A 22943-nucleotide genomic window follows, 5' to 3' on the forward strand; every position below is an offset into this window, starting at 1 on the left:
CATACTTCTGGAGTGAAAAAATATCGTTAACCGGGGGTCCACTGTATTATTATTAACATGTATGTCATTAAATACCATTGCCTCAATCACTGCCTCTACCACTCCAGCCACACTCAATCTACAAGCATCAAACACAATGAATTATTGTGAAATGTTTGGAAGAGCAGGGAGACTAATGTTCACTCCAGCATAAACAAAGTCACACTGACGATGTGTCAACCACTCCCTCGTATTTTTGTACAATTTCCTTCTTCAATTATATCATATTTATTATTATTATTATTATTATTATTATTATTATTATTATTATTATTATTATTATTATTATTATTATTACTATTGTTATTATTAGCTGTAGCAGAAATGTTTAATTCTTTGCAGTGCTCAAGAGTAAACACATGATGTCACCGTCTAATACCTGTCCGAATAGCCATTCCAATATGCAGTCATGAATGGGTTTACATTATTTATACTGTAGTTTAATAGAAAATAATGAACAAACAAAAAACTCACCACACTGAGTGGTGGGAGGGCTGGCTGCCAGTTGCGGGGGTCGGAGGGAGGGTAGTAGGGACTCGCAGGTGGCGGGAAACTTAAATATGATTTGGCGGCTGGGAATTTGGTGGGTGGGAATTTGGCGGTTGGGAATTCGCAAATTTGTGAAGCCCGTGAAAGTTGAAAACGTGAATGTTGAGGGAGACCTGTATTTTCTTATGGTTTATATGGTTGTATTCTCATTTTTTGGGTATCATTTGATAGAAAGGAAGATATATTACAGAAATAGATATGATATTGATTGACATCATGATAGAAAGTATACTGTGAAATTGAGCTCAAAGTAGCATAAATGTTTGATTTCTGCTGATGTTCAAGAGTAAACAAACGACGTCACTGTCCAATACATGTCCAACTGGATGGTCTAATACACAGTCGCATATGGGTTGATGTTATTTATACAATTATTACAATAATGCAGTAGTCTGCATAACAGTAAATCTTCTATTTTTTGTGTGAATAAAAATTCAAAATGGAAAGCAAGCATTATATAAGAAGGGTCAGGAGACATGACTAATGAACAGAGAAAAATTTTATTTTAGTTCCAGGAATGTCTGCATTGTTTATTCTGGACACTATTTTGAAATTGGCATCTCTTGAAATTTGTGTGAAATTGGCTAAATTACTGATTTCTGACCACTTTATTGGGTAGTTGACATAGGTAAATGGGCAGTCTCTTGTACTTAACCCTTTGACTGTTTCCGACGTATAAATACGTCTTACGAGCCAATGTTTCTGACGTATTTATACGCATAAATTCTAGCAGCTTCAAATCAAGCAGGAGAAAGCTGGTAGGCCCACATGTGAGAGAATGGGTCTCCATGGTCAGTGTGCACCATATAAAAAAAATCGGGGAGCCAGTGGTGCATTGTGGGAATGCCATTTCAGTTGTCATTTTTCAGCATGTCTAGCGGTAAGAAATATGTGATTCCCCAGCAAATCTGGGACTCTTCTCTTCCCAAGTGATGCTCTAACACAGATGGAAGTGTCAGTGAAGATCAATTTCATGATTTGGAGTTTGAGACCAAAAGCAATGGAGGAGGAGGAGGGGGAGGAGGGGAGGAAGAGGAGGAGGAGGAGGAGGAGGAGGAGGGAAGGAAGAGGAGGAGGAAGAGGAGGAGGAGGAGGAGGAGGAGGAGGAGGAGGAGGAGGAGGAGAAGAAGAGGAGGAGGAGGAGGAGGAGGAAGATGATGATGTAATAATATTGTTCCCTTGAAGCAAGAAAAAAAAAAGTCCACCCCATGACAGTGACAAGATAAGGGGAGATAACATCTGATAAGAGCTGACTTTGATGAGCGTAAAGGAGGGTAATATTACATGACCATCGCCCTCCCTTTGTTTTTGCTGGTACACAAACATTTCTGTCTGTCTATTTGTCTGTCTGTCAAGCTCCCTGTCTGTCCATCTAGCTCTCTGTCTCAGAGAGAGCCACAAGACTGTGTCATCACGTTTACTCACATCTTCAAGCAGAGTATAGCACTTTGTCTGGATTTCTTGGGTTATCCTAGGTAATTTACACTATGTATACTTGTATTTATGTGTACCTGTGAGACAGAGATAGGCAGACAGATAGAAAGAGAGACAGATTGAAAGATATAGAATGAGGGAGAAAGATAATTAGATAGAATGGAGGAGGGGAAGCAGCATCCGACCCCATTGTTTTGACAGGCAGTAGGGGTAGTGACCAATGAGACAATATGTCACTTTGACAGCTGCCGACTTCTGACTCAAAACAATTATAAGCCACACACTCGCACACAAGACAAGGAGGAGGAGAAGGAGAAGGAGGAGGAGAAGGAGGAGGAGAAGGAGAAGGAGAAGGAGGAGGAGGAGGAGGAGGAGGAGGAGGAGGAGGAGGAGGAGGAGGAGGAGGAGGAGGAGTAGAAGGAGAAGGAGGAGGAGAAGAAGGAGAAGGAGGAGGAGAAGAAGGAGGAGTAGAAGGAGGAGGAGGAGAAGGAGAAGGAGGAGGAGGAGGAGGAGGAGGAGGAGAAGGAGGAGGAGGAGAAGGAGGATGAGAAGGAGGAGGAGGAGGAGGAGGATGATTGTTTGTTTGTTTTTGTAAACAAGTTTTGTAAACAATATATTGATAATTATGTTTGTGTGCTTATTGTGTTGTATACAACGAGTGTATATATGTACATTGCACCTTACTTTGGTCTCATAGGCCACATAAGTTATGTGAAAAAATAAAATAGTGAAAAAAACAAAAAACCTTCAATTACAAGTAAACTAAAGTTCACCGGGTGAGCGGCAGTCGCCGCTGTTGCCATACGCGGCTCATTTTCTGCAAACTTCACGGCTCTATATCTCGGTAAGTACCGATGGCAAAAATTTTTTTTTGGGACTAAAACACTCAGAAAAATAATCTTAACATTTTCATAAGAAAAAATAATTTTTTTTTTTTTTGAATATTTGGCGACATAGAATGACAGTTTCAGAGAGGGGCCTGAAACAGTCAAAGGGTTAATTGACAGAATAGAAAGAAAACCAGCAAAATAGCTATGATTTTGGTAGATTGGAACAATGGAATGGGTAAAAAACAGGGCATAAAGTGGGTGAAATGGCCAATGCATAAATATCACCGTTGCATTAAGTGTATTCTAACCTAACCATTCTGTAATCTGACAAAATCATTAATCCGGCAGCCTACAGGTCCCAATGATGCCAGATTAGTAATAGTCAACCTGTATTACAATCTATCTTATAATTTATTTGGTACCACCATTATCCAGTAGTCTTATCCATTTTCATTAAAATTAGAAACCATTAAAATTAGAAACCAGTTTTAGGATTTCATTCAAAATATGCATATTGAATTTCCCACGTCCAAATCTGTTTTCTTTTTATTAAGACTCTTATGAATGTCAGTATAAAACACTTTAGAAGGATATTTAAAGAGTTATTGTTAAAAAATCAAGTGAACCTCAGAATACATATTTCCCTACTACATTATTTCCTGCCATTCTCCGCCCCCTAGTTCTAACTACATATTTGTCAGTGCAACTCTACTTCATCTGGCTGGGTATCCACTGTCTTTTTACTTGTAGCAAGATACTTAAACTGAAAAACAACTGTAGGATTTCATTCATTTTATCTTCAATGACCAAATCTGTTTTCTTTCTTATGAATATTGGTATAAACCAGTTTAGAGATTTCAAGTACTGTTGTTATACAGCAAATTCAAGAATACAATAGTGAGCCATGTGTCCGTGTCCCCCATCTACCAGCAGCACTACCTACCCACCTGCCTTCTCTCTACCCCTTCTTTCCCTCCCTTTCTCCATTTTTCTCCTCACTCCCTTTATGTACAGAAAATCCAAAGATATAATGCTGAAAAGGTTTGTGCAAAAAGCATAGGGACCCCTATAAAAAATTAATTCATTATCTGGCATTTTAGAAAATCCAGTGCACCCTCCATCATCAGAACTGGATAATGGGTGATTGAATGCATTATTTTCAAAAGGAAATACAGGTCCTCCATCACAAATCCGGCATCATTGGGACCTGTAGTGTGCCAGACTACCGAGTTTGCCGGATTACAGAGTGGTTAGGTTAGAATACACTTAATAAAATTAACCAACTTGACTTACACAAAGTTCATTGAACATAGGCAAAAATCGAACATTTCCACTACTTCGAGCTCAATTTCAAGGTACTTTTCGTCATGAAAGCAATCAAAATCATGTCTATTTCTGTAATATATCTTCCATTCTATCAAATGAGTCCAAAAAATGAGGATACAACCATAAAAACCATACAAAAATATACTACAAAGAGGCGGCTAATGGCTGAGAAGTGAACTCCCTTATTTATCGTCCGTCTTTTTTATTTTTGTTGTACGTTAAGAAGCATCTTTCCATCATACATTGCCCAAGTTTCAGTGAGATAGCCCAACAAACAACCGAGAAAAAAAAAATACTTAACAAAAATCATATATGGCAAGCCCAAGCCAGGTACTGGAAATAAGTCATTTTGTCTGACTTTTCTGGGTTATCCTAGGTTCTCTATACATACACTGCTATGTATGATAATCTATGTAACTGTATTTGTGTATACCCGAATAAACTTATTTACTTCTAGTCTGTCACTTCTAGTCTGTCAACTGAGTACAAGAAACTGCCCATTCACTTATTTCAACTACCCAATAAAGTGGTCAGAAATTGGCAGTTTGGCCGATTTTACACAAATTTCAACAGATGCCAATTTCAAAATAGGGTCCAGAATAAACAATGCAGACATTCCTGGCACTAAAATAACATTTTCTCTGTTCATTAGTCACGGCTACAGGCCCCTCTTATATTACTCTTGCTTACCATTTGGATTTTTTTATTCACAAAAAAATAGAAGGTTTACTGTTATGCTGACTACTGCATTATTGTAATAATTGTATAAATAATGTCAACCCATTCTTGACTGTGTATTGGAATTTGGACTGGCAGGCGGACAGGTATTGGATGGTGATGTCATTTGTTTACTCTTGAGATTCGCTAAAGGATAGAACATTTTCGCTACTGTGAGTGCAATTTCAAGGTACTTTTTGTCAAGAAAGCAATCAAAATCATATCTATTTCTGTAATATAACTTTCATTCTATCAAATGAGACCGAAAAAATGAGAATATAACCATAAAAACATACAAAAATATACCGATAAGCGGCCACTGATGGCTGAGAAGTGAACTCCGCTATTTATGGTCTGATTTCTTTCATTTTTGGTCTGTGTTAAGAAGTATCTTTCCATCATACATTGCCCAAGTTTGAATAAGATAACCCAACAAACAACTGAGAAAGTAATAATATAATAATATTTTTTTTTTTTTATTATCACACTGGCCGATTCCCACCAAGGCAGGGTGGCCCGAAAAAGAAAAACTTTCACCATCATTCACTCCATCACTGTCTTGCCAGAAGGGTGCTTTACACTACAGTTTTTAAACTGCAACATTAACACCCCTCCTTCAGAGTGCAGGCACTGTACTTCCCATCTCCAGGACTCAAGTCCGGCCTGCCGGTTTCCCTGAACCCCTTCATAAATGTTACTTTGCTCACACTCCAACAGCATGTCAAGTATTAAAAACCATTTGTCTCCATTCACTCCTATCAAACACGCTCACGCATGCCTGCTGGAAGTCCAAGCCCGTCACACACAAAACCTCGTTTACCCCCTCCCTTCAACCTTTCCTAGGCCGACCCCCTACCCCGCCTTCCTTCCACTACAGACTGATACACTCTTGAAGTCATTCTGTTTCACTCCATTCTCTCTACATGTCCGAACCACCTCAACAACCCTTCCTCAGCCCTCTGGACAACAGTTTTGGTAATCCCGCACCTCCTCCTAACTTCCAAACTATGAATTCTCTGCATTATATTCACACCACACATTGCCCTCAGACATGACATCTCCACTGCCTCCAGCCTTCTCCTCGCTGCAACATTCATCACCCATGCTTCACACCCATATAAGAGCGTTGGTAAAACTATACTCTCATACATTCCCCTCTTTGCCTCCAAGGACAAAGTTCTTTGTCTCCACAGATTCCTAAGTGCACCACTCACCCTTTTCCCCCTCATCAATTCTATGATTCACCTCATCTTTCATAGACCCATCTGCTGACACGTCCACTCCCAAATATCTGAATACATTCACCTCCTCCATACTCTCTCCTTCCAATCTGATATCCAATCTTTCATCACCTAATCTTTTTGTTATCCTCATAACCTTACTCTTTCCTGTATTCACTTTTAATTTTCTTCTTTTGCATACCCTACCAAATTCATCCACCAATCTCTGCAACTTCTCTTCAGAATCTCCCAAGAGCACAGAGTCATCAGCAAAGAGCAACTGTGACAACTCCCACTTTATGTGTGATTCTTTATCTTTTAACTCCACGCCTCTTGCCAAGACCCTCGCATTTACTTCTCTTACAACCCCATCTATAAATATATTAAACAACCACGGTGACATCACACATCCTTGTCTAAGGCCTACTTTTACTAGGAAATAATTTCCCTCTTTCCTACATACTCTAACTTGAGCCTCACTATCCTCGTAAAAACTCTTCACTGCTTTCAGTAACCTACCTCCTATACCATACACCTGCAACATCTGCCACATTGCCCCCCTATCCACCCTGTCATACGCCTTTTCCAAATCCATAAATGCCACAAAGACCTCTTTAGCCTTATCTAAATACTGTTCACTTATATGTTTCACTGTAAACTGTAATAATAATATCTTTATTTATATGGGTGTGAAGCATGGGTGATGAATGTTGCAGCGAGGAGAAGGCTGGAGGCAGTGGAGATGTCATGTCTGAGGGCAATGTGTGGTGTGAATATAATGCAGAGAATTCATAGTTTGGAAGTTAGGAGGAGGTGCGGGATTACCAAAACTGTTGTCCAGAGGGCTGAGGAAGGGTTGTTGAGGTGGTTCGGACATGTAGAGAGAATGGAGAGAAACAGAGTGACTTCAAGAGTGTATCAGTCTGTAGTGGAAGGAAGGCGGGGTAGGGGTCGGCCTAGGGAAGGTTGGAGGGAGGGGGTAAAGGAGGTTTTGTGTGCGAGGGGCTTGGACTTCCAGCAGGCATGCGTGAGCGTGTTTGATAGGAGTGAATGGAGACAAATGGTTTTTAATACTTGACGTGCTGTTGGAGTGTGAGCAAAGTAACATTTATGAAGGGGTTCAGGGAAACCGGCAGGCCGGACTTGAGTCCTGGAGATGGGAAGTACAGTGCCTGCACTCTGAAGGAGGGGTGTTAATGTTGCAGTTTAAAAACTGTAGTGTAAAGCACCCTTCTGGCAAGACAGTGATGGAGTGAATGATGGTGAAAGTTTTTCTTTTTCGGGCCACCCTGCCTTGGTGGGAATCGGCCAGTATGATAATAAAAAATAAATAAAAAAAATAACATGTACAAGGTATACAGGTCTAGCTGACATCAATGACATACTACTGTATAGAAAGCCGCTTGTTATGCTGAGTATTTCAAGAAAATTAGGTCAATGTCCCAGGATAACACCCACACTAGTCAGCTAGCACCCAGGTACCCATTTACTGATGGGTAAACATAGATAACAGGTGTAAAGAAACACGCCTAATGTTTCTACCCTGGCTGGGAATCGAATATTTACCAAAAATCATATATGGCTAACCCAAGCCAGGTACTAAAAATAAGCCAAGTTGACTTTTTTGGGTTATCCTAGGTTCTCTACACATATGCTGCTGTGTGTGATAATCTATATAGAGAAAATAACTTTTGTTTCATGTTTATTGTGCAGTACGAGTGTATATGACAGTTAGCCCTGTGCTATACTCCGTTTTCTCTAATATAAGCCACCAAGACAGGGATAGGAGAATGGTATTTGCATACCATATCCTCTTCATACCTCCGTCGAACTGCTCGGTGTTATGCCAAATAATGTTATTTATATTGTTTATTATGTCATATTAGATCAATTGTGATAGGCAAATAAGCTGTAGTGTTGATATTAGCATAATAATAAAGCATATTCTCCTGCTTCATGAGACTGAGCTCATGGCAACCGACAGTGGCTTCAAAGCCACCTTATCTTTAATGGATAATGTACTGTGTAGGTGCTTTAAATAATGAGAAGCGTTTCTTTTGTTCATTGGAACTATGGCTAGGGCTAAAAGTAAGCAGGTTAAAACAATAAATGGAGAAAAATTGGAATGACTTATGCAGCAAGTAGCGCCACTAAACAGTACCAGCAGGTTGGTGTGGTGACCCTGGAAATTTGAAATTATGCTAGCCAAAATTAGTGCCGAATAACTGAAGGAACCGAATAACTGATTGCCGGATTTGTGATGGCGGACCTGTACCAAACCCATTTAGGTCATACAGTGCTGCAACAGCCTTGGATAGAGATTTCTTTGGGAATTTCAGCATTAACATTCCAATCTTCATATCGTTATAAATGATATTTAATTTTAATTGACATAGCATGTATCAATTATATATGTAGCAATAATAAAAATAACAATAGAATTAAATCAGGGTTAGAATTCTAATATAATACCTACACTCTGAAGGAGAGTGTGTTAAATGTTGCAGTTTTATAACTGTAGTGTAAGTGCACCTGGCAAGATAGTAATGGAGTGAATGATGAAAGTTTTTCTTTTTCCAGCAACCTTGCCTTGGTAGGAAACGGTTGATGTGGTTATAAAATAAAAATAAATTCTGGTCTTGGGTTCATGAAGACATAGAGTGCCTAAGAATGTATGAAGAGCTTGCACATTTAGCAGTTTTAGGAATTCATATTGTATTTCTAGGAAGTACTAAAAACATGTGGATTACTGAGTGCAAAGAGTGGTAAAGGCTTGATCCTTCTTCCATTAATCACAATGTAGAAAGTCTACTCTCATAGTTAAGCTTACTTAATAGTTTTATGGATATGAATAAGGTTGGCTTGTTTAAATTTTGTTATCCTGCCTGCTGAAATTTTGTGTAATAAGAGACTTGCAGTAGTTGCTCGTTGTTGATCACTGTATATAAATATTCTTTCAACAAACCGGCTATATCCCACCGAAGCAGGTTGGCCCAAAAAAGAAAACGAAAGTTTCTCTTTTTAACTTTAGTAATATATACAGGAAAAAGGGTTACTAGCCTCTTGCTCACGACATGTAAGTAGAAGTAGCAAGACGTACCTGAAATCTTGCATGTTTATGAGACAGAAAAAAGACACCAGCAATCCTACCATCATGTAAAACAATTACAGGCTTTCATTTTACACTCACTTGGCAGGACGGTAGTACCTCCCTGGGCGGTTGCTGTGTATCAACTTACTACCTTGGTGTATGTAAATCTTGTACGTAAATTATGGACAGACTAGCTAGTAGAACTGGATACACAACAATGTATCCACCTCTACTAGCCTTTATTTGTTCAAAAGTGTGACTTTATTGTAATGTGCTGACATTCACATGATTCTTATTTTATTGGAGGGAGGGGGTAAAGGAGGTTTTGTGTGTGAGAGGCTTAGACTTCCAGCAAGCATGCATGAGCGTGTTAGATAGGAGTGAATGGAGACGAATGGTATTTGGGACCTGATGAGCTGTTGGAGTGTGAGCAGGGTAATATTTAGTGAAGGAATTCAGGGACACCAGTTATTTTATATAGCCGGGCTTGAGTCCTGGAAATGGGAATTACAATGCCTGCACTCTAAAGGAGGGGTTTCGGATATTGGAAGTTTGGAGGGATATATTGTGTATTTTTATACATATATACTTCTAAACTGTTGTATTCTGAGCACCTCTGCAAAAACAGTGATTATGTGTGAGTGAGGTGAAAGTGTTGAATGATGATGAAAGTATTTTCTTTTTGGGGATTTTCTTTCTTTTTGGGTCACCCTGCCTCGGTGGGAGATGGCCGACTTGTTAAAAAAAAAAGAAAAAAAAAATTCCCATTAAACAGTAATAAGGTAAAAGAACATTAAAATGCATCTAATTTTTTTTGTCATCTTTCATGACATTTACCTCATGAGCTCAAATAAATCTTGTTTTGCAGTTGTTACAAACAACTGTTTTGCTGAGGTTATAGTTTGTGCATATTTATTAGGTTCTTAATCAGTCCAAAGCTTTAAATACAGTATTAATAACATGTATATCTTTATGTTTGGATTTTATTTTGCAGTGTTTATAAATAACTCTTGTGCATATTCATTAAGTTTTTTAACCCTTAAACGGTCCAAACAGATCGACGTTCAAATTCGTAGTGCTACAAAAGTAGATCTACCCTTTTTTTTACATATTTTCAAATATAACAAAAAACTATGTAGATAAAAGTTTTTTTACATGTTTTCAAATGTAAAACAAAAAAGAAGATCTACATTTTTTTACATACTTTCAGATGTTGAAAAAACGTATATATACGTTTGGACCATTTAAGGGTTAATTGGTTTAGTTTCTTTTTAGTACAGTATTAACAGCGCAGTTGCATTATTTCTATCTTCAGAGAAGCCATGTGTTGTATGATCGGAAAGGTGATGAGCACTACAATTTTGCCTCAGCCCTGCAAAAGTCCATAAGAGGTGGGGATGACAACGCTGCTCTCTACTGGACCATGCGCATGATCAGGGGAGGAGAGGACCCTCGATTTATTGCTCGCAGGCTTGTCAGGACAGCAGCTGAAGATATTGGTATGCTTACAATAAATAATTTTAATTATTTTCCAGTTTTAACTAATTTAGTCTGCAACTGTACTTAACCCGTAAACGGTCCAAACGTATACAGTGGAACCTCTACTTGCGAGTGTGTCCACGTGCTAGTTTTTCCAAATACGAGCAGTCAATGGGTCGATTTTTTGCTTCCATACGCGAGCAAAATTTCCACAAGTGAGCAGACCTCAAGGCAGGTTCCTTGACACTGGTGAGGGGCTCTTGCTCTTGATCTCGGGAATTGTATCTCATTTGTTTGTTGGACTATCGTATTGAAACTTAGGCAATATATGATGGAAAGATGCTTTTTAATGTACACCAATACTGAAAGAAATCTAAGCATAAATAATGGAGTTCACTTCTCAGCAATTAGCCACCCCTTAGTGGTAATTTCGAATGGTTTTTATGGTTGTATTCTCGTTTTTTTGGTCTCATTTGATAGAATGGAAGATATATTACAGAAATACAGTAGATATGATTTTGATCGCTTTCATGATGAAAAGTGCCTTGAAATTGAGTTCAACCTAGGAGAAATGGTCCATTGCTAGGCTGTTTCAGTGTAAACAAATGACGTCACTGTCCATTCCAACATGCAGTCGTGAATGGGTTGAGATATTTATACAATTATTGCAATAAGGAATAACAGTAAATCTTATATTTTTTGTGTGAATAAAAATTACAAATAATAATAATAATAATAATAATATGTATAATAATAATATGAATAATAACAATACATTTAATAATAATAATAATAGTATAATACAATAATAATAATAATAATATAATATATATAATAATCATAGAATTGATGAGGGAAAAAAGGTGAGTGGTGCGTTGAGGTATATGTGGAGTCAAAAAACGTTATCTATGGAGGCAAAGAAGGGAATGTATGAAAGTATAGTAGTACCAACACTCTTATATGGGTGTGAAGCTTGGGTGGTAAATGCAGCAGCGAGGAGACGGTTGGAGGCAGTGGAGATGTCCTGTTTAAGGGGAATGTGTGGTGTAAATATTATGCAGAAAATTCGGAGTGTGGAAATTAGGAGAAGGTGTGGAGTTAATAAAAGTATTAGTCAGAGGGCAGAAGAGGGGTTGTTGAGGTGGTTTGGTCATTTAGAGAGAATGGATCAAAGTAGAATGACATGGAAAGCATATAAATCTATAGGGGAAGGAAGGCGGGGTAGGGGTCGTCCTCGAAAGGGTTGGAGAGAGGGGGTAAAGGAGGTTTTGTGGGTAAGGGGCTTGGACTTCCAGCAAGCGTGCGTGAGCGTGTTAGATAGGAGTGAATGGAGACGAATGGTACTTGGGACCTGACGATCTGTTGGAGTGTGAGCAGGGTAATATTTAGTGAAGGGATTCAGGGAAACCGGTTATTTTCATATAGTCGGACTTGAGTCCTGGAAATGGGAAGTACAATGCCTGCACTTTAAAGGAGGGGTTTGGGATATTGGCAGTTTGGAGGGATATGTTGTGTATCTTTATATGTGTATGCTTCTAGACTGTTGTATTCTGAGCACCTCTGCAAAAACAGTGATAATGTGCGAGTGTGGTGAAAGTGTTGAATGATGATGAAAGTATTTTCTTTTTGGGGATTTTCTTTCTTTTTTGGGTCACCCTGCCTCGGTGGGAGACGGCCGACTTGTTGAAAAAAAAAAAAAAATATAATAATAATACATATATAATAATAATGTACTGCATATAATAATTATAATAGACGGCCTCAAAAGGCCATCACTAGATGGCATTGTTTACCACAACAAAGAGGGAGCGGTTGTGGCCGCCTCCATCTGTTACATAATGACATATTTTATTCATTCTAGAGTATATATCGTGTTTCTATGTTATTTATATTGTCTGTTATGTCATATTAGATGAACTGTGATATATAAATAAGCCGTATAGATGATATTAGCAAAATTATTCATGAAGAATTTTGCCCGGTGTCCAGACAAACTCGTCCACTGCCGACACCGCCCATACCACTACATGAATGACATATTTTATTCATTTTAGAGTACATGTATATATCAGGTTTCTATATTATTTATATTGTTTATTGTGTCATATTAGATGAAGTGAGATAGATAAATAAGCCGTAGAGTTGATATTAGCGAAATTATTGAAGTACAGAATTCCACTGGAATGGATTAATTACATTTCAATTAATTTAAATGAGGAAAATTGACTCTGCAAATGAGCAAATCCAGTTGCGAGCGAGGTCATGGAACGGATTAAACTTGCAAGTAGAGGTTCCACTGCATATACGTTCACTATCCCAGTGCCCTGAATATTTTGAAAAATAAAAAATCATATTTTTTATGGAAATAGAGAGCACATTTTTCTAAGTGTTATAAGATAAAAAAAAAATTAGGGTTAGTACTTAGATGAAGCCAAGAAGTTGGCATTGGATGCTCATCTGACGGCAACCTCAAGTCCTGCTACTTGCAGAAGTGTTGCTGATATACCTTTTTTTCTCTTTTTCATATTATTTTATATAATTTTTATGTTCTGATAAATACAGTTTGTAGTAGTTCTTGTCATTTCATAACCAATCTTTGTTCTGACAGTAGTATTAAGTACTGAAATTGTACCCAGATTGTCACACACTGACAGGTGGACATATACACCTGCCTTGGTCATTTACTATTGTCTTGGAATATATACAAAGTATTTATACGTCCCAGAATGTTTTGGACACGTGGGAGTATATAAGAAGAAAAAGTAGTAGTAGTAGTAGTAGTAATAGCAGTGATAGTAGTAATACTGGTAGTATTAGTAGTAGTAGTGGTAGTAGTAGTGGTAGTAGTAGTAGTACTAGTAGTAGTAGTAGTACTAGTAGTAGTAGTAGTAGTAATAGTAGTAGTAGTTCTTCTTCTTCCCTTGAAGCATGTAAAACAAGCCTCAGTCCACCCCTGACAGTGAAGTGATAAGATGAGATAACATAAGATAAGATGTGACATTTGATGAGCATACGGTAGGGTGCAGTGATAGGACTTGATAAGATAAGATTAGAGCGTCGGCTCTTGCTTTGTTTTCACTGGTACACAAACATGCCCTCTGACTAATACTTTTATTAACGCCACACCGTCTCCTAATTTCCACACTCCGAATTTTCTGCATAATATTTACACCACACATTGCCCTTAGACAGGACATCTCCACTGCCTCCTCACTGCAGCATTTAGAACCCAAGCTTCACACCCATATAAGAGTGTTGGTACTACTATACTTTCATACATTCCCTTCTTTGCCTCCATGGATAACACTTTTTGCCTCCACATATACCTCAATGCACCACTCACCTTTTTTCCTTCATCAATTCTATGATTAACCTCATCCTTCATAAATCCATCCGCTGACACGTCAACTTTCAAATACATGTATCTGAAAACATTCACTTCTTCCATACTCCTCCTCCCCAATTTGATATCCAATTTTTCTTTATCTAAATCATTTGATACCCTCATCACCTTTACTCTTTTCTATGTTCACTTTCAACTTTCTACCTTTACACACACACCCAAATTCATCCACTAACCTTTGCAATTTTTCTTTAGAATCTCCCATAAGCACAGTATCATCAGCAAAAGGTAACTGTGTCACTTCCTATTTTGTATTTAATTCCCCATAATTTAATCTCACCCCTCTCCCGAACACCTTAGCATTTACTTCTTTTACAACCCCATCTATAAATACAGTATATTAAACAACCATGGTGACATTACACATCCCTGTCTAAGACCTACTTTTACCGGAAAATAGTCTCCCTCCCTTCTACACACCCTAACCTGAGCCTCACTATCTTCATAAAAACTCTTAACAGCATTTAGTAACTTACCACCTATTCCATATACAGTGGACCTTCAGCCAACAATATTAATCCGTTCCTGAAAGCTCATTGTATGCTGAAGTTATCGTTAGCGGAATTAATTTTCCCCATAAGAAATAATGGAAATCAAATTAATCCGTGCAAGACACCCCAAAGTATGAAAAAAAAAAATTTTTTTGATGGGATGGGAGGAGGGGAGAGTGTGGAAGTTGTTAATGTTTAGAAGGGGAATCCCCTTCCATTAGGACTTGAGGTATCAAGTCCTTTTCTGGGGTTACTTCCCTTCTTCTTTTAATGCCCCTAGGGCCAGCTTGAGAGTCACTGGACCTCTGTCGCACAACATATCTGCCCATAGAGGCCTGTACCTTCCGTTCCTTTATGATTTGTCTAAAGTGGTTCACAACATTGTCATTGTAATAGTCACCAGCACGGCTTGCAATAGCTGTGTGAGGGTGATTTTTATCCATAAAGGTTTGCACTTCAACCTACATTGCACACATTTCCTCAATCTCTTTCTTCATATCCATAGTAATTCTCACCCTTTTTTCTGCAGGGTTGGCACTAAAAGCTTTCTTGGGGCCCATGGTGACTTATTTTGCAGGTACAATCACTAAAAACGCTGTGATAATATGAAATGTTCCGATTGTATGCGTGGATGCGACTGCACTGGCTGACTTGTAAACACTGGCACCCACGGGACAACTGAGGCGCGCTCAGGCCACACGTGGACGCGTCTCGAACGAATCATGTAGGGTGAGTTTTTTAGCGCTAGTTGAGGCAAAATTTTTGCGTTAAAATGTATCGTATGCTGGATTTAACATAAGGTGATGCCATCATTGGCTGAGGGTCCACTGTACTTGCAACATCTGCCACATTGCTCCCCTATCCACTCTATTATATGCCTTTTCTAAATCCATAAATGCAATAAAACTTCCCTACCTTTATCTAAATACTGTTCACATATATGCTTCAATGTAAACACTTGGTCTACACATCCCCTACCCACTCTAAAACCTCCTTGCTCATCCACAATTCTACATTCTGTTTTACCTCTAATTCTTTCAATAATAACCCAACCGTACACTTTTCCTGGTCTTCTTCTTTCTTTCAACACACAGGCCGTATCCCACCGAGGCGGGGTGGCCCAAAAGGAAAAACGAAAGTTTCTCCTTTTACATTTAGTAATATATACAGGAGAAGAGGTTACCAGCCCCTTGCTCCCGGCATTTTAGTCGCCTCTTACAACACGCATGGCTTACGGAAGAAGAATTCTGCTCCACTTCCCCATGGCGGTAAGAGGAAATAAACAAGAATAAGAACTAGAAAGAAAATAGAAGAAAACCCAGAGGGGTGTGTATATACAGTGGTCCCTCGCTTTTCGTAGTTCTCGGCAATTGTAAATTTCGCCAATCACAGGGGTATTTTCGTATAAACATGGACTCGCTTTTCATAGGTTGACTCGCGAATAGTAATTCGTCTGGGACGCGTACGCACGGTGTGAGCCAGGGCGGCCTCCCTACCCAGCCAGTCTGGCATTGTTTACCAGTGAGTGAAGGTCCCCTCAAGTGCTCCTACGAAATATTTCATAATCCACTCATTTTAGTGCTTGCAATTACTAAATAAGCTACCATGGCTCCAAAGAAAGCTCCTAGTGCCAAGCCTGTGGTAAAGAAGGTGAGAAATATGTACAGTGACAAAGTCTTGGGCCATTTTCGGGAAGTGTTAAAGAGACACCAGAAACAGAGCTCTCTCCACAGTTACTTTGCGAGACAGGACTAGAGTGACTCTCAAGGTGGTCCTAGTGGCATTAAGAAACAGAGAAGAGAAGCAACCCCAGAGAAGCAATTGGTCCCTGAGGTGTTGCTGGAAGGGGATTCCCCTTCCAAACTGTAAACATTCCAATCTCTCTCCTCTTCCAGTCTCCCATACACTAAGAAGAATCTCCAATAAAGGTAAGTGTTATGCTGTTAATGTTTCATTCATCATTCCCCATTGTATTGTTTATGTACTATATGTATATTTCATGTAAAAAAATTTTTTGTTTTAATACTTCTGGGTGTCAGGAACGGATTAATTGTATTTACATTATTTCTTATGGGGAAAATTGATTTGCAAATCATAAATTTCATTTATAGTAACGGATCCAGGAACGGATTAACTCAAAGGGGCCCCGCCAATCTGAATAGCCTAGGGCCTGGAGACTTCTTAATCCGACCCTGACTGTATATGCTTGTACATGTATGTGTAGTGTGACCTAAGTGTAAGTAGAAGTAGCAAGATGTATTTGAAATCTTGCATGTGTATGAGACAGAATAAAAAGATGCAAGCAATCCTACTTTTCCTGGTATACTCAGTAAACTTATTCCTCTATAATTTTTGCAGTTTCTTTTGTCCCCCTTCCCTTTATATAAAGGGACTATACACGCTCTCCGCCAATCCCTAGGTACCTTCCCCTCTTTCATATATTTATTAAACAAAAATACCAACCACTCCAACACTATATCCTGCCCCCCCTGCTTCTAACATTTCTGTCATGATCCCATCAGTTCCAGCTGCTTTACCCCCTTTCATTCTACGTAATGCCTCACGCACCTCCCCCACACTCACATCCTGCTCTTTTTCACTCCTAAAAAATGATATACCTCCCTGGCCAGTGCATGAAATTACCGCCTCCCTTTCTTCGTCAACATTTAAAAGTTCCTCAAAATATTCTTGCCATCTACCCAATACCTCCATCTCCCCATCTACTACTCCCTTACTCTGTTTTTAACTGACAAATCCATTCATTCCCTAGGCTTTCTTAACTTGTTTAACTCGCTCCAAATTTTTTCTTATTTTCATTAAAATTTCTTGACAGTGCCTCTCCCACTCTATCATCCGCTTTCCTTTTACACTCTCTCACCACTCTCTTCACCTTTCTTTTACTCTCCATATACTCTCCTCTTCTTATAACACTTCTGCCTTGTAAAAACCTCTCATAAGCTACCTTTTTCTCTTTTATCACACCCTTTACTTCATCATTCCACCAATCACTCCTCTTTCCTCCTGGATGGTTTTTGTACTCATTCGATAGAAAAAATGGAGTTCTAACGAAATAGTTATGAGTTTTGTCGTCTAGCACACTGGAATTAGCCGAAAGTGGGCGAAATCGCCGATGCGTAAACATCGTTCAGACTGCTAACTTCACAAGAGCATAATTCCATAAGTTTTCCATCAAATTTCATACATTTGGTGTAATTATCATCGGGAAAAGATTTCTATCTTTTCATAAGAAAAAATAATTTTTTTTCTGAAAAATTTTCGACCCTGAGAATAAGTTTAGGAGAGGGCCTCTCGACCCTGAAAGGGTTAAGATCTCCCTAAAATGGGACACAACATTGTCGTTGTAAAAGTCACCAGTATGGCTTGAAACAGCTGTGTGAGGGTGATGTTCATCCATAAAGGCTTGCACCTTTGTCCACATTGTACAAATGTCCTTATTGTTGAAGAAGGCAACTTCCTCCATCTCTCTCTCTCCCCTCTTTTGAAGCAGTTTCCTCAGCTGTGGTCTGTTGCTGTTGCAGATGCTCTTGTAGCTCATCAGTGGTTAGCTCTTCGTCATCGTCCTCCACCAACTCTTCCACATCCTCGCCACTAGCCTCCAACCCCATGGACTTCCCCAATGACACAATAGATTCCACAACTGGTATAGGCTCCTCAGGGTTAGCCCCAAACTCTTCAAAATCCCTCTCTTGTACACATTCTGGCCACAATTTTCTCCAAGTAGAGTTCAAAGCCCTGCAAGTCACTCCCTTCCAAGCCTTACCTAAAAGGTTTTATGCAACTGAGGATACTGAAGTGATCTTTCCAGAACTCTCTTAGGGTCAGTTCAGTGTCTGAGGTCACTTCAAAGCACTTTTGAAACTCTGCTTTGGTGTACAGTGTTTTGAAATTTGAAATGACCTGCTGGTCCATGGGCTGGAGGAGAGGAGTGGTGTTAGGAGGCAAAAACCTCACTTTTATGAAACTCAACTCCCCCACAATTCGCTCTTGCAAGTCTGGAGGATGAGCAGGAGTATTGTCTAATACCAGGAGGCACTTGAGTTCCAATTTATTTTCCAGGAGGTATTTTTTTTACAGTGGGGCCAAACATGTAATAGAACCAATCGTGGAAAATGTCCCTAGTGACCCATGCCTTACTGTTTGCCCTCCACATCACACACAAATTAGCCTTGATGACACTGTTTTTCTTGAACACTCTGGGAGTTTCAGAGTGATACACGAGTAAAGGTTTCACTTTGCAATCTCCACTAGCATTACTACAAAATATGAGAGTTAGCCTGTCTTTCATAGGCTTGTGTCCTGGGAGTGCCTTTTCCTCCTGAGTAATGTATGTCCTGTTTGGCATTTTCTTCCAAAACAGGCCTGTTTCGTCACAATTGAACACATGTTGGGGTTTTAATTTTTTAGCCTCTGTGTACCCCTTAAAGTCCTGCACATATTTTTCAGCCGCTTTTTGGTCACAGCTGGCAGCCTCACCATGCCTTATCACACTGTGTATGCCACTACCCTTCTCAACCCTTTGACTGTTTTGGTCGTATATATACGTCTTACGAGCCAGTGTTTCAGATGTATATATACTCAATAATTCAAGCGGCTTCAAATCAAGCTGGTAGGCCCACATGTGAGAGAATGGGTCTGTGTGGTCAGTGTGCACCACATAAAAAAAATCCTGCAGCATGCAGTGCATAATGAGAAAAAAAAAACTGACCATTTGTGGGGATTAAAACACTGACTTTGAGGTGTATTTTCGTGTAGTATTTATCATTGTATTCTTGTTTTCATGGTCTTACGTGATAAAATGGAAAACATATTGCAGAAATAGAGATGATTTTGATTAGTTTTACTATGAAAACGACCTTGAAATTGAGATCAAATTAGCGGAAATGTTCGATTTTTACCAATGTTCAAGAGTAAGCAAATCAAACCACACGTACAATACACGTCAACTGGGGAGTCTGGTATTCTTTCACTAGTGCACTGATATTGTTTATACCATTTTTACAATAATGCAGTAGTCTGCATAACGGTAAATTTTGTATTTTTTGTATGAATAAAAAATCAAAATAGAAAGCAATAGTAATATAAGAGGGGCCTAGAGATGTGACTAATGAACAGAGGATATGTTATTTTAGTGCCAGGAATGTCTACATTTTTTATTCTGGACCCTATTTTGAAATTGGCATCTTTTTTAAGTTGTGTGAAATTGGCCAAATTGCCAATTTCTGATCACTTTGTTGGGTAGTTCAGATTGGTAAATGGGTGGTTTCTTGTACTCGGTCGATAGAAAAAAATGGAGTTCTAAAGAAATAGCTATGAGTTTGGTCAACTGGAACAACGGAATTGGCCAAAAACAGGGCTCAAAGTCGGTGAAATCACCAATGCGTACATGTCGCTGAGACCGCTAACTTCGCAGGAGCCTAATTCCGTGAGTTTTCGACCAAATTTTGTATTTTTGGTGTCATTACCATCAGGAAAATATTCTCTATCGTTTCATAACTTTTTTTTTTTTTTTTTCAAAAATTTTGCAACATAGAATGACAGTTTCAGAAAGGGGCCTTAAATTCTATAACATCAGCACTAGTTCCAGGCATTTTCTTAATGAGATCATCATGCAACTGCCTTGCCTTTTCACATATGATTAACTGTGAAACACTATCTCCTGATAATTGTTTGTCGTTAACCCACACCAGTGTCAATCTCTCCACATCTTCGAGTATTTGCGATCTCTGTTTTATAAACACATTTGCACCTTTCGCAACAACAGCTTCCTTCATTGCCTTTCTGTTGGCCAAGATAGTAGCAGTGGTTGATTGGGGTTTGTTATACAACCTGGCCAGCTTGGAGGCACGTATTCCACTTTCATACTTTGCGATTATCTCTTTCTTCAGTTCAGTAGTATTTCTCACCCTTTTTACCACAGGGTTGGCACTAGAAGCTTTTTCTGGGCCCTTAACTGAGTTTTTCATCGTTAACTGAGCCAATATTTTTACGCAAAAATGCATCGGTATCCAATTTTATCGCTATGTGATGGCATCGTTATATGAGGGTCCAACGTATGTCATTATGTGATAAGTGGTGGCGGCCACTCCCGCTCGGACCATATCTTCCCATTCTTTCCCTTCTGATAATGGAGTGTTTGTGAGGCTAGCTGCACTAGATCACTAGTTTCATAAGGAAAACAATGAAACAGTGTATTTATAAGTAAGAAATATTGTATAAAAACATAATAGAAAATGTAAAGAAGTAAACTGGTTTTATATAGCCTGTATCATACATATCGTAGAAGTACTACACTGGTATTGCCTGGCCAAGTCCACAACCCGCACACCTTGCTCATGTTTATCTATGATTTCATTCTTTAGTATAGGTCCCAAAAACCATTCGTCTCCATTCACTCCTATCTAACACACTCACACACGCTTGCTGGAAGTCCAAGCCCCTCCCCCACAAAACCTCCTTTACCCCCTCCCTCCCATCTTTTTGAAGACGACCCCTCCCCCCTCCCCCCGTTCCTTCTCCTACAGATTTATATGCTCTCCAAGTCATTCTACTTTGATCCATTCTCTCTAAATGACCAAACCACCTCAACAACCCCTCTTCAGCCCTCTGACTAATACTTTTAGTAACTCCACACCTCCTCCTAATTTCCACACTCCGAATTCTCTGCATAATATTTACACCACACTTTTCCCTTAGACAGGATATCTCCACCACCTCCAGCCACCTCCTCGCTGCATCATTCACAACCCAAGCTTCACACCCATATAAGAGTGTTGGTACCACTATACTTTCGTACATTCCTTTCTTTAAATCCATGAATAAATTTTTTTTTTTTTTTTTTTTTTTTTTTTTGTCTCCACAGATACCTCACCACACCACTCGCCTTCTTTTCTTCATCAATTCTCTGGTCAACCTCATCCTTCATAAACCCATCTGCTGATAAGTCAACTCCCAAATATCTGAAAACATTTATTTTTTCCATACTCCCTCTGTCCAATGTGATATCCAGTTTTTCTTTATCTAAATCATTTGATACCCTCATCACCTTACTCTTATCTATGTTCACTTTGAACTCTCTACCTTTACACACTCTCCCAAACTTGTCCACTAACCTTTAGAATCCGCCATACGCACGGTATCATCAGCAAAAAGTAACTGTGTCAACTCCCCTTTTGTATTTGATTCCCCATAATTTAATCCCACCCCTCTCCCCAATACCCTAGCATTTACTTCTTTTACAACCCCATCTATAAATACGTATATTAAACAACCATGGTGATATTACACATCCCTGTCTAAGACTTACTTTTATCAGGAAGTAATCTCCCTCTCTCCTACACACCCTAGCCTGAGCCTCACTATCCTTATAAAAACTCTTTACAGCATTTAGTAACTTACTACCTATTCCATTTACTTGCAATATCTGCCACATTGCTCCCCTATCCACTTTATTATATGCCTTTTCTAAATTCATAAATGCAATGAAAACTTCCCTATCTTTATCTAAATACTGTTCACATATATGCTTCAATGTAAACACTTCATCTACACATCCCTTACCTACTCTAAAGCCTCCTTGCTCATCTGCAATCCTACTCTCTGTCTTACCTCTAATTCTGTCAATAATAACCCTACCATACACTTTTCCTGGTATACTCAGTAAACTTATTCCCCTATAATTTTTACCATCTCTTTTGTCCACCTTCCCTTTATATAAAGGAACTATACATGCTCTCTGCCAATCCCTAGGTACCTTCCCCTCTTTCATACATTTATTAAACAAAAATACCAACCACTCCAACACTATATTATCCCCTGCTTTTAACATTTCTGTCTTGATCCCATCAGTTCCAGCTGCTTTAGCCTCTTTCATTCTACATAATGCCTCATGCACCTCCCCCACATTCACATCCTGCTCTTCTTCACTCCTAAAAGATGTTTTTCCTCCCTGGCCAGTGCATGAAATTACTGCCTCCCTTTCTTCATCGACATTTAAAGTTCTTCAAAATATTTCTGCCATGTACCCAATACCTCTAGCTCCCCATCTACCAACTTTCTTACTCTGTTTTTAACTGACAAATTCATTCGTTCCCTAGGCTTTCTTAACTTGTTTATCTCACTCTAAATTTTTTTCTTATTTTCATCAAAATTTCTTGACAGTGCCTCTCCCACTCTATCATCTGCTCTCCTTTTGCACTCTCTCACCACTCTCCTCACCTTTCTTTTACTCTCCATATACTCTGCTCTTCTTATAACACCTCTGCTTTGTAAAAATCCTCTCATAAGCTGCCTTTTTCTCTTTTATCACACCCTTTACTTCATCATTCCACCAGTCACTCCTCTTTC

The 22943-nt window shown here is 39.0% G+C and overlaps 1 protein-coding gene across 3 annotated transcripts in view; it reads left to right on the forward strand.

The window, feature by feature from the left end:
- LOC128690158 (ATPase WRNIP1) overlaps positions 1-22943 on the forward strand; it is a 121769-nt gene that overhangs the window by 83606 nt on the left and 15220 nt on the right. For all 3 annotated transcript variants that reach the window (XM_070090472.1, XM_070090473.1, XM_070090471.1), the window contains one exon: positions 10522-10705. In XM_070090472.1, coding sequence (XP_069946573.1) covers positions 10522-10705 — 184 coding nt within the window. The remainder of the gene's footprint in view (positions 1-10521; positions 10706-22943) is intronic.

The sequence above is a fragment of the Cherax quadricarinatus genome, chromosome 32 (assembly GCF_038502225.1).
Source record: "Cherax quadricarinatus isolate ZL_2023a chromosome 32, ASM3850222v1, whole genome shotgun sequence".
In the NCBI taxonomy this organism is placed as follows: Eukaryota; Metazoa; Arthropoda; class Malacostraca; order Decapoda; family Parastacidae; genus Cherax; species Cherax quadricarinatus.